The 13,519-nt window shown below is 35.4% G+C and overlaps 1 protein-coding gene across 3 annotated transcripts in view; it reads left to right on the top strand.

Moving 5' to 3' along the window:
* Positions 1-13,519, top strand: part of TTC7B (tetratricopeptide repeat domain 7B) — a 110,842-nt gene that overhangs the window by 29,538 nt on the left and 67,785 nt on the right. For all 3 annotated transcript variants that reach the window (XM_042047385.1, XM_042047383.1, XM_042047384.1), the window contains 3 exons: positions 4,157-4,220; positions 8,060-8,197; positions 13,158-13,241. In XM_042047385.1, the coding sequence (XP_041903319.1) occupies positions 4,157-4,220; positions 8,060-8,197; positions 13,158-13,241 (286 nt within the window). The remainder of the gene's footprint in view (positions 1-4,156; positions 4,221-8,059; positions 8,198-13,157; positions 13,242-13,519) is intronic.

Raw genomic sequence — 13,519 nt, 5'->3', positions numbered from 1 at the left:
TTTCTGCCTCTTTTGTTTCTGTAACTGCAGTTGTTACCCAGTGCACTGGGTAATTTAGTTTATATTTTTGAAAACATAGAAGGAATTTGGCAGTGTGAATGGGAATGTTTCCCATGCTGTGTAGACAGACAGATAGATGCTCTGAAGAGACCTAGGGAAGAAACATGGCTCTCCAGGTGGAAGTTTGCACTGTATACATTAGACCTTTTGTTTTCAATTGTAGAAATTTTTGTAGAAATTGTAGAAATTTTTTCTTTTTTTCCTATTCTGGTGTATGTGATATATTCAATATCTCTTATTATGCATGGGGTAAAAAAGAAAACATGGACTGGATGGCAAATCCGATATTGCACATTTTAAAAGTTGTGTGCTGCTTCTAGGCATCTATCCTGCTTTATCATAGAAAGGAAAGATTCAGCCATATGGTCAAGTTGGTCCAGGAAGCATTATGAAAAAACAAAACATATCTAGAAATTTATCTAGCAGTTTCAAAGGTAGTTTATTTCCCAAGGCAGCTACCTTACAGCTAATCATCTTAGATGAGTTTTGGCACTTCTTTATGATGCCATCTTTTTGTTTAGTTTTAATCTTCCCTTGAATCAGGTAGGTGATGCTTTTTGGATCATTTTTGTGTGGTATATCTCATAGCGAATTCTGGAGTAGTTATGGTGTGTTTTCTTCCTTCTTGAAAATGTAACTTCTTTTTCCAAACCAATCACCATTAGGGTTAGTATTAGATATAGATAGCTGTTTCCTCTCATTTGAAATTTTTCATAGAAGTTAATAGCTCTGATCCCCAGACACCCCTTCCAACCTCAACTATTCAGTGATTTTGTGAAATCACTATGATCTGGGAATATCTTACAAGATCACGTTGTCTGTTCCATGGGAAATTTTTGACCCTCTTTCTTCAAAAATGTATTTTTAAATGTATTATTATATACATTTATATATATATATAAAAATATATATGTATATAAGATATATATATTTATATATATATACACATTTATATATACATTTATATATATATGTATATATACATATATATGTATGTAATATATATATTATAATACAAAAATGTATTATTGTTGTTATTATTATTATTATTGGTTTTTGTTTATATTGTTGTCCATCTGGATTAAAAGTCAGGCATTGTGGGATTGTAGTTTCAATCTTGTCTGACTAGCTCTGGGATGTGAAGTTATTAAAAGCAGTCTGTTGAGCTTTAATAAGAGATACAGGCACGGAGTTGAACAATCAATTTACCGGAACAACTAACTGTGTTTCCCTGCAAGTACATAATTAATAAACTGTACATGCAGGCAGCCTGTTTTTGTATAAAGGAAGTACCTTTTTTTGTGAATACATCTTGATCACTGCTCTTAGAAGTACATTTATTGCCCAGACATGAGGAAATCTCTTTTATGCAGCTTTAATTATTTTCTTACTCGAACTACTTGGTATTGCACAGCAAATCCTAAAGAACAGTCTGTTCCTCTCTTACAGCATATATGCCTTATTAGTTAACATGAAAGCTTTTTTCCATAAAGTGACCTTGTTATGTGCCAAAGAGTCTGCTTCTGTGGCAGATTGATTATAGAAGTAGCCCTGCTTACATAATGGAGGGATGTTTTGTTTTAGTGTTCACAGTATCTTTATATTGTAACATAAATGCATGCAGTATGACACCATTTTGAGTTGCTTAGCTGTATTTATTGCAGATTTCCATTAAGGAATATTTTACACAGCAGCAAGCCCACATAATTATGGTGCCTTTACTGTTATTAAGCAGAATGGCCTTTATCTTCAAAGACTTCTAGCAATTCTCCTTCCTGGATCAAGAATAGTTACAGCAGGTTTCTTGGGCTCAGTCTTTCAAACTTATGTTCTCCATTCTCAACTCATAGCAACATGCTTCCTGCAAAAGCGGGGCTTTGTTCAGTTTAGTTCTCTCGTTCTTGGGATGTGCAGGTAAGGAGTTCCACAATTTCAACGGAGCATGTAATTAAGTCCTTCCATCACATCAGACTGGTTAATACCATACCACATAAAATATGTCCAGCCAAGTATCTCATCTCCAGCAGTGATTGAAAGCAAGTATCAAAGACAATGAATAGCAAGACAGATATGTAGGAAATCTTTTCCTAGGTATTGTTCTGACCACCAAAACTGGCTCCACAATGCACTGTTTTTTTCTGTGTTGCCTGATACTAGATAACTGCATTGTGTTCTTTTGAGGATTATGGGTGTGATTTGGCTAATAGCATTTATGATTTTGTAGATCTCTGTGTAATTGCCTCTTCAGTTTTCTTTAATAAGTTCTTCAACTGAGCATAACTTTCATGGTTTGCCTTTGGTTTATAGCCATTTCATGCTTTTGGTTGCCTCTTTTGCTCTGCCCTGTTACATTGAAATTAGTTTACTCACGTGCCTGCCTCTATCAGGAGACAGAAAATGTCTGAGTTCAGCCAACTTAACTGAACTTTTTGCTTAGACAGGTCAAGGAAATTTCTCACTAATTTCTGCACAGAGAGGATCTTCACTGTTTGAGTCAAACATCAATATAACTATGAAAATATGTTTGAAATTGCAAGAGAAAATAATGTTTGCTTTTGTTTTGATAAGTGACTTTTTAGTGGTTCTCTTTGGGGCAACATCCCTTCTTTCTCTGAGAAAGTAATTTCTCCAGCAGCTCTTTCCAATCATTATTCTGCATTCTGGATGCCATTGTCAGTTGGTCAGGTTAAATCTTCTTCCAAGTTGTTAAATTCTTCATAGAAGAGTGGATTGTTAAATAAGGATCACTCTGATGCTTCCTCATCACTCCTCATTCCTCATCGTGGGTGGTTCTTGTTCACGAATAACTGTGTTTTGAAATTTTTTTGTTATGTAATAATAAAAATGTATTCTAAGATTTAGAATACTCTTAAAAATCTGGTGAGCAGTTGCATTGATTAAAAAATAAAAATACAACAACAGAGCGGCTGCCCTGGGGTCTTAGCTGTTTTATATTACCACAATACATTACAATGTATTGTTTTATATTACCACAACATTAACAATGTTGCTTTCAACCTGCCTGGAGTTCAGATGTGTTTTAGTTTCCATTTTCTTTCAGGGATTTAATTACTGCTTATATTTCTAGTGCTTTAAAAAAACCCCAAAAGATGTTTTAATGTCAGACAAGTTTTGTTTCCTGTCTATAATGTATTGTAGTTTAAACACCCTTAGGACCGTAAGAATTGATTATTAACAGCAAATTATTTTCTACATTTGAACAGTTAATTGTGAAACTAATGGTCTGAATTAACAGAAAATGGTACTTTTGCTAATTCAGAAATAGTTTAGAGAAAGAAATCTGAAGAGATAAAACATAGTCACTGATTTGGGGGAATTTTTTGTGTGTATGAGAATGGATGAATTAATTCCTGCCAGTCAGGTACCCAGTGCAGATTACTGCTGTCTGTTCACCAGCATAGAAGAGTGTTCAGAAAGCATCCAGTATTCCGAGAAAGCAGTAAAGTCTGGAAACTAGTCCTATGCAGACCTTCAGCATTAAGTTAAAAGGAAGTATGCTTCATTACTAACAAATAATTCTATTGCTTGGAAGTAAGAGTGGTTATGGCAAGCAGGTGGAGATTGTCATGGCTCTATTTAAAAATATTCATAGCTATTGAATGCATCAGGAAAAAATTCTCAAGCATATCTCATGAAAGACTGATAGAAGTATTTCTCTACATACTGCCTGAAACACAAAAGTTCTCCTGTTCTTGTGCGAGAGTTTCCTCTTGCCAGCATTTGAGTCAGTGATGTAGATTCAGCTCAGACAGATTACGTGTAAGAGGCTAATTAAACTATGGGTTTAGTGTTTACAGTTGTCAAATTATGTTCAATTTTGGAGTCTTTGAATGAGTCCAACTCTGACAGCTGTGGTAGTTTTGTTCGTTTATTGTGTTCAGACAACTTTTCTGAAATGAAAATATAGAGCATTGCAAAGAAATGCATTTTAACCAATTGATTTTTCTATGCGAGTTACTTTCTGTTTTCTTTTTCGGACATTTTCCAGTTTTTACAGTGCTTTTAATATATATGTGTGAACTACTCATGAAAGTAATGTGTTCTGCTTAAATAATTAAATTCTCGTTTTGAACAGCATCTTCTGTCCTCAAGAAAATACAGAAGAAGCCTTACTGTTGCTGCTTATTAGTGAATCTATGGTAGGTAAAATAGAGTGAATGTGCATGTGCTCTGTGTGTTTTCCTTATTTTGTTTTTTATTTTTTTAAATCAAAACAGGACATCCCCCTCTCCTCCCCCATGCCTTACTTTGCCTTATCTCTCATTTTGTGTTACGAAAGCAGGCAGTTATTACTGAAACTCAAGTTTTTGTTCCTCTGAGGCAGCAAGATGAGGTCTGCAAGTGTTACGGAGTTTTTCTCCTTTGGACTGGCTGTACCTCGCCTCCTTCCAGCCATAGGCAGGTGGACAAGCCCGGTCTTTCATTTGACATCACTTACCAGTATGAACCACTGTTACACCAGTTGGTTGCTATTCAGACAGACAAAAAATCTAAGTTATTTTTGTTGTAAAAAGCAAATCAAAAACTACTAGAAGAGCATAATAAACATTGCCAAAAAGTACCTTCCACTGTGCATTAAACTTCAGTCACTCAAATTTGTAAATGATTTTTGATGATACTGACATTCCGTCTTTGCTACTGGTTTATTTTTTTTAAATGTCCCCATTTCCTCAATAAGTGATTCCTTTCAATGGTCTACTTGTGACCTTTATCAACCTGCTATATTTTCTGCTAGCCATCAATCAACTGCCACATACTGACATTCTCATACCTTGTCAGTTTTATGTTCTCATGTAAAATGATATGTTGGAGCTTTTGCTGTTTTTTTAACTGGGAGGATGAAACTTGTACAGTCTCAGGCATCATGCAGTCTGTCTCACTGCACATCAGTGAGATGCAGTCTTTTAAGTTCTGTAGGTGGTTCAAATGCTTACATATTTTGGCATAATTTCTGTTTTGCTACAGTTAAATAGGATCAGAACATTTTAGTGAACATTGTCCTAGTTTAACTGTTTTAAAGTGGCAGATACTTACATTGTAGTGCTAACTACTTTCCTCATTCCTAGTGATCTGCCTTGCAATATTCATGACAGAATCTAGAAATTCTGTCTAGATTCTGATTCTCAGAATACAGAAAAATCAACTGGGCAAAGATTTTCACATATCATATGTTGGTTTTGCTGCAGCATATACTTACCACTGAGAGGTGCTGCCTGTGCCTCTGTAATGTGCCTGAGCAGCAGTGAAGATGTACAGAATTCTGATGTGAACTGTGGTTTTGACGTGAAGTGAAAGCAGTCCCAGTTCTGCAAGATCTGACTACAGATTGCTGTGTTTGCATGTGTAGTTCCTTACATATCATTAAGAAGCCAAAAACCAAATTAAAAGTACTGCCTTGTTAAGTGTCATTTCAGGTTACTTACAGCTTTTCCTTTGTGAATTAGCTCTGCCTAATTATATCAAACACTGTCACTGTAGAGCATATACCTCTAGCAAGCTTTCAATTTTTTTCTTTTTTTACAGTAATTATTGCAGGTTATTTCAGGCAAAAGAGTTTGTTTCGGGGGAGTATAAAATCTTTGACATGACTGACTTACTTTGGCTAAGTTATTTGTTCAAATTAGTTTCGGAGGAGGGAAAGGGGAAGATTAAGCATAAAAATATTCATCATTACAAACTTACCTTTCTGAGAGTTGAGACCTGTTATTCCAGCTTCAGTGCATGTTAACTTTCTAGCTGTAGTAGTTGTGAAGTAGTATGTGATTTAGGGTTCTGAAACCAATATTTGGGAAAGAAGTAACACTTAGAGAAGACTGAGTAATCGTTGGTGTTTTGATATGCTATTGTGTTATTAAAGTAGTATGATCCCTTACTTTCATTGTCTGTGAATTAGTAAGAAAAAGCCCTATTCAAGGCCAGGTTGGACAGGGCTCTGACCAATCTGGTCTGGTGGAAAGTCTCCCAGCCCATGGCAGGATGATCTTTAAAAGGTCCCTTCCAACCCAAACCATCCTGTGGTTCTATGATCTGACATCCTCATGTTACAGTGCATGTCATTCCTCCTGTCATTCCTCCAGCCTGTTGAGGTCCCTCTGGATGGCAGCACAGCCCTTTGACATACCAGTTCAGCAAACATACTTGGGCTCATGAACAGGATCAGGCCCAGTATCAGTCTCTGGGATACACTGCTAGTTACTGGCCTTCAGCTGGACTTTGTGTCACTGATCACCACCTCCTGGGCTCAGCTTTAGGTGTGATTCTTAACCAGTGGAAAAATGGCTGAACATATCCTTCCTCCCACTGAGGCTGCACTGAATTATACTGCTCAAGTGTGTTACAGGCTTAAAGTGTGCAAGTGTGGCCAGATGACACATTGTGGTTTAACTGTCACCTTAGAGTGTCTGAGACCACGGCAGTTCTGAAATACTGAGCATGTAAGTTCCTACGTACATTCTGGTTTATAATTATCAAGAAAATGATTGTTCAAATACACAAGATATCTGTGATAATTATGAAACATCCTTGTGCTTTGGCATTGTCAACCATTGTTTCACAAGAAGTGCTAGTTAACAGCTTGTTCAAAACTTGCAAGGAGCTGAGTCAAATAGTGATTAGAGGTGGAGTTAAAAAGAAGTTCTTGAAGTTGACTAAATATTTATGCAGTTTAAAAAGGAAAAGCCAAAGACTTCTTGATCGAAAGAAAGCAAAATGTCTGTTTGGGGGTGGGTGTGTGGGGGGTGGGGATTGTGTGTGTGTATGTGTGGGGTTGTTTCAAACCAAGGTGTGGATTATTCAGTTGATAATTCCTGAGATGTCTGTGCATTTTACACTCCATGTATCTCTTTGAAAAATTTTCATTGTTTAATTATTCTGATTTTAAAGATTTATCGAGTATGTTCAGAGCTTAAAATGTTACCCTGTTAAAGTGGAGAAAAAATTTATTATCCCTTAGTGTGTGTCATTTTTTGCATCTGAAAGAGGGGAAAATAAGCTGCCTATTAAAATTTAGTGTATTTAAGTAAATGTACTAAGGGGGCCATGCCCTGTGAAATCAAAATAAAGAGGGGGAAGTGAAGAGAGAAGTATCTTTGACTTCTGATTTCAGACTACCAGATATACTAGCATTTGTACCAGTGGGAATATTAAACACCAAGAAAACTAGAAATAGATAGGATAGGAAGGTAATGTGTTTTCAGAGGCTTGATGGTAAAGTGGGAGAAGCACTGGGTCGTTCAGTAAGGTACTAGCTACTCTGAGACCCAAATTTTGTTCTTTACTCTTGAACATGATTTCTCTGTGAACATGGTCAATTAATTTAATCCATTTCTAGCTCAGCTTTCTTCCTTCCCAAAAGGAACACTTTACTTAAGGAATTAGGTTTGCAATGTGCCTTTCACGAAACGGATTTGAAAGTGTAAACTCTTACTGCAAACACAGCCTGATTCCAAAGCTGTGCCCAGAACCAGGATTAGTTCTCACTTCTCTGTAGTAACTGCTGAAGGTGACTGTGGGTTATCCTGGGCATGTTACCATTCACAAGTTAGATGGTAGTGTCATAATGTTGTGATGAGAAAAGAAGTTGATAGCCTTATTTTATGGAAACTGAAATAGAGGATTTGAAGATCCTTTTAATATGTTCTATTAGCACACAAAAAGTAAAAAGAAATTTTAGAAGATGAATATCCATTATATTGAAAATATACCTTCTTTTGTTTCTGGGAACTCTTCAATAATTTTAGATATATAACTTAGTTTATGGGATTAGAATGAAGTAATTAAAAGTAGGTCCATCAGTCTTGCCACTAATATATAAAATTGGTGATTCTTTCTATCTGTAAATTAATGCCAGATACTATCTCTCTCTATCCCTTATAGTAACTGCTGTCTGTGAGGTTGAACACAATGGTAGTTACTTGAGTGAAAATGTAGCTTGAATTACAATGGCTGACTTGATTTCTTTCTTTGTGGTGTGTTTCAGGCTAACCGTGATGCTGTGCTGAGCAGAATACCAGAACACAAGAATGATCGTATCATCAGTTTGCAAAGTGCATCTGTAGTCTACGATTTACTTACGATAGCCTTGGGAAGAAGAGGCCAATATGAAATGCTTTCAGAGGTTTGTTGAGAGTTGCGAATATTCCTGTGTCATTGTTGATATTTTCTGTTAATCGTGGTAATTGTGGTAGTAATAAAGGGCTAAAACTAATATAGGACATTGTTATTCTGACTGCTTTCTAAATACAGGAGGTAGTTTCCACCCCAAAATGTTTGCTGTCTAAATTTATACAAGTGACTTGAGGTGGCCAAACAGAGAAGTTGTGTGGAAGGTGTGGTAAATGTTTAATGCCACAGAAATTCACATGATTTTTAGGTGGGGATGCATGGATCTGCTTAAAAGGGTACGTATTAAATGGACAGAGCAAGAAGGAATGGCAAAAAATAAAAGTTGTTCTGGATATAGAAGTGGTAGATATAATTTCCTAGGAAAAATGTTTGTAATGAATGAAAAAGGATTTCAGAAGAAAACTTTCTTTTACACTTCTTAATATTTGAGGTGATCCATAGTCCTTACAGTTTGTAATTGTTTTGAAGTTAATAAAAAGGAAATGAAGTTAATAAAAAAAATTTCAGGTCTTTGGGAAATGTGTTACTTACCTCAATGTCTTATGTTTAATTATGTAGCATGCTTGTGTTTTGTTAGATTGTGGCAACTGCTTCAGGAAACTGCCAAGTTTGTTAACAGTTTTATACCTGAGAAACAGCTACAGCTCTTTGGGCAGAGCAGATCTTTCTGCTGCTCAAACAGTGCTCACTCAGCAGCAGGATACTGTTGCCGACCACAATTAATTATTGGTATCGACGAAGAGTACTTCAGCATATGTGCTAGGAAGGCATACCCAGGAGCTGATTTGTTAAGAAACAGTTTCTCTCTGCCATAATAGAGGACTTCTATTAAGAAAAAGATGAAAAAAAAGCGCTCTAGTTCTTCTTTGGTATATGTTGATAGTCACCCATTAATCTGCATCTCACGTGATGTTAAACCCTCAGTTTGGGTATTCTTTTTCTTGAAAGTATTACCTAGCTGCCAGTTGGGATACAAGTCAGTTTAAATCAGTACAGTGGAAGGTGTTTCACAGAACAAAGGAGTACGAAGACAGGACCAGCCCTACAACATAATCTAATCGGCAATATTTCCAGTTACTTGCCACCACAGACACTATCCCCTTGATATGGTTTTAGGCAGGTGCACCAAAGGTGCAAGAGGTGGCCCATCCATATATTTCAGTCTAGAACCCAACAAGTATTATAAAAAGCCCAAGAGGCCAAAAAACCTTGAAAACTTTGATTTTTTTTTTTTCTTTAAGTGACTGACAACCTTTCCATTTTATATAGTAGCCTAGCAACTGGGCAAGGATAGAGGAGCCCTGGGTTCCAAATCTGATTCTTATGTTTTGTCTGGTGTCATGATGGTTTTGTTGTGGTTTTTTTTTTTTTTTTTTTATTGTTGTGGATTTTTTGTCTTTTTTAGAATGTTAAACAACCATTATATTTACGGGAACATAACAGGTTCCTGGGATTCTTTACAGTCTCCTTTGGGACACTTTGGGTAGCATTTATGTCACAGTAGATACAAGTTCTTGCTTCCAGTTCTTCTTACATTTCTTAACAGGGAAGGATTTTGACTTCATCAGGAAGGCTGGAGGTATCTCTTAGCCATGTTCTTAGCCAAGTGTCTTGAAGTGTAGGACATTACCCTGAAGGGTAGAAGGAAAGACTTACAGTCCCCTCACATAGAGGAAAGCATAGCACTTGTTTCCCTCACTGCTTGTGTGATTTCTCCTGTAGCTGACAGATGGTACTGCTTGTTCCTTCTGTCCTTTGGGCACAATTGAATATTCTAAATAGTGGAAGATGTTTTAACTTGACTTAGATCTCTGATTTCAGTGCCTTTTTGGAACTTCTTGTGCTGGTGGTGATCTTCATTACAGACAAAAGCAGGGCCATAAATATGTGGAAAGTAGGAGAGACTGCATGTTTGATGAGCTACTTGGTTGGGGGTTTTTAGTCATGGCCTTAGGCTTTGAAAGCTGAAGCCTACCTAAGGCTTGTTTTAAGGTCTTTTCTTCTTGTTGTTTTGTTTTGTTCTGTTTTTTTTTAACCTAGCATCTTTTAGTCTAGCATCTTTGTGGTAATATTCCAACAAAATTGTATGTATATTCTTTTGAAATGTTTTTTGAAAATAAGAAAATAATTCCACTATGTTTGAAAAATACTTTCAATACAGAATAATTAAAATGTATCTGTTATATGTACATGAACTATCTTTCCTGAATATGAAAAAAGTGATCTTATGAAGACCTGGTATAATAAGCAATACTTATTTTAGCATACAGATATTCTAGATATATAGCTGCAGCAGGAGCTTACCAGGAAATGTTTAGAACATCTCATTTCCTCCTATCCTTGTCATTCAAAGCACAGTGGAAAACACAGACTTTAAGAAGCTCTTGCAGTTTAGTGAGTAGAAAATATCTGCCCTCAAATCCTGCTGCCCATAGTCTGTAACTTTTATAATTTGAAGTATTACAATAAACACAAATTCAGAAATGTTAAAACATTCTGTTCAGTTATATAATAGGCATTTAATGTTTTAGGGCTTCATTGTCTTTGAGCTGATTTTGATTGCTGTAGTGGAGCTGTTCTAGATTAAATCAGAAATTGGGAAATTATTCTAACTGTGGAAATGGTATGCACCCTCCAGTTCCATTATCTTATTGCTGTCTTCTGGTTTAGCTGATTACATACAGAAGTAGTTGGTTGTTATATAAGAACATTAAGTGATCAAAAATCTGTCTCATCCATGTTAAACTGCTCTAATGCCAAGTCACGTTCTTAACTGAAAAGGGCTCATGTTTTTATCCAGCTTGTATATAATGGGCTTTCAATTTCTTAGGGTGGCTTCAAATAGATGGAGGAGCTTTATACTGTCAATTCTTTCCTGAACAAAAGTATTCTGCTTGTAATCAAGTTAGTTTTTAAGCTTTGTAGGATGCAAGGTATTGAGCTTATAAGTGTCCTACTAGAAGAGATATTTTCCAGTCCAGACATTTTCCTACATTTTCATCATTTCATCTTTCAGCTCTCTAACTTCAAGCATATACTTTTCAGGAGACCATAGTGCTAAACAACCAAATTCAGTAGTGTGTTCAACATAGCCTGTTCATATAGTGATTTGTGATTATTTACAAGGCAATATCAACATTTGCATTTTCCGTAGGAGAGGGATTGTACAGAATGTGTTTTCAAGTAGTTAAGTCATTTGCCATTCTCCTGAACATTTTCTTAACTTGCAGTCTGCCTGGTGACTATTGCTTGTTATGTAGTTCTTGTTAAAGGCTGTATGTCTTTGAAACTCCTTGTTGTTACTTTGTTCAGGAGAACCCAGTTTAAGAGGTTTTCATGTTGTTGTGTAGGTCACAAACACATCTATCCATTCATCCCTTACCCCCACATACACTATGTCTGGTTTTGTCATCTTACAAAGAAAAGTCAAGTCATGTAACCTGTCACTTTTCTTACTGAGCAGGGCCAAGTAAATAGAACTTGAAGTCAAGCAAAAAAATAGTAGATATATTATTAGTATGTTGAAACTCAGGCCTTTTTGGATAACCTACAGTTGTGTCCTGTGCCCTTACAGTTGCAAAATTATAAAGCCCTAAAGTATCAATTTCTTAATCCTCATTTTCTGCAGTTAGAATTGGTAATTAATTTTTAATTGAGCAAGGCCTAGAGAAGAAATTTTGCATTTTTTACAGTACTTACGTACGCATCTCTGTGAAGTATCTAAAATAATAGAAGAAATCACACATAACTTACTTGTTTCTTTCTGTGCTCTTTTTGTTTTCACTTATGAAAAGTCCAATGGGAAAATAAATCCTGTCTTGTTTTTCATAAATAGACATTTAATTAACTTACTACACATGCAACCTAATGAACCTTTTACAGCAATATTAGAAAGTATTTGGTTTTAGACATTTCATTCCTTTACAATAATATAATAAAAGTTCTATTAAGTAATAGTCTTGATATTGGATATTTTGTAGTAGGATAAATTCTAGTGTGCATTAGTCACATGTAGCAAATAATGCACTTCCCTTTTGTTTAATTTTCAGTGCTGTTCTTTGCTTCAGATTCTGGTCTAGTGTGGGAACACACTGCACACCTTGTTGTGCTTTCTGTAATGTTAATGCTGAGTTTGTATGGGAAAAATAATTCATGTTTTTATGGTGTAAAATATACACTGTAGCTCTCAGAGCAGAAAAGTTGCTTCCTGTAATTGGACTCTGCAGACTAGAAAATTAATTCCTAAATCAGTTTATTGCAGAAAAGTGTTTGACCTTTTTGCTATTTAGAACAGGCCTGATTGGTTAAAATTAACATAGCAAAATGAAATTATTCTTATTGACAACAGCAGATATGAAACATACAAAATTATTGTATAATACTAATTTCATATATTTAATCTCAGTGTATTAATAAAGATTTTCCTTTTGGCATTCAGTTAGTTTGTTTAAAATCTCAGCAGAATATGGAGTGTGAAGTTAAAATTTTTACAAATAGAAATAATACTTCAAGGTGAATCTTTATATACCGCCCCTCCTTTTAAATGGTACTTGTAAGTGCTTGTGGTACTGTTGCTTATTAAGTATTCACGACTTAGGAAGAGAGTGTGTACAATTTTCACTTAAGACTTATCTCCTACTTTTTACAGATGGTATCTTCAGTAAGGTGATATTAATCATTTCTTCTTTCAGACTATGTAATACAGTACCAGCAGGAGTATTTAAACAAACATAGTAAACGGGAAATCAATTTTCTGTTAAATTCTTTTCCATATAGAATCTGACAGCTGTTTTCATGTATTTGAATAATTTAAAATTTTTATTACATGTAAGTTAGAGTCTATAAGAAAATCTTAATACTACTAGATAATACTACTAGATATTAGATACTAAAATATCTTCTCAATAATTGAAGAACATGACCTTAAATAACAATTTCCCCCCCATATTTAGTGTTTAGAAAGAGCCATGAAGTTTGCGTTTGAAGAGTTCCATCTCTGGTATCAGTTTGCATTGTCCTTGATGGCAGCAGGAAAAGTAAGTCTAAATTTTTTCTAATTCTTGTATTGATGGCATTTGATAACAATGTTCAGCGCTTCCATAGCTTTCATCTGTAGTGTTTTTGAAAATAATTCTAATCCTTAAATCAACTAAGTATGCCGTACTCCTGAATTTATTCCCAGTGCTGTACAAAGAATGTTGTTATTTGAACAGCTTCTAACCTGGGTGATGATAACAACTATCTCGCCAATAATCCTAAAATAAGCTGATTGAATACAAGTAGTGAGTTACACCAGATCCTATTATCCTGTAAA

This window comes from Corvus kubaryi, unplaced genomic scaffold (assembly GCF_017639235.1).
Source record: "Corvus kubaryi isolate FWS band 111438036 unplaced genomic scaffold, C.kubaryi_AGA036_p1.0 66, whole genome shotgun sequence".
Lineage (NCBI taxonomy): Eukaryota > Metazoa > Chordata > Aves > Passeriformes > Corvidae > Corvus > Corvus kubaryi.
This window is presented reverse-complemented; position numbering and strand designations above follow the sequence as displayed.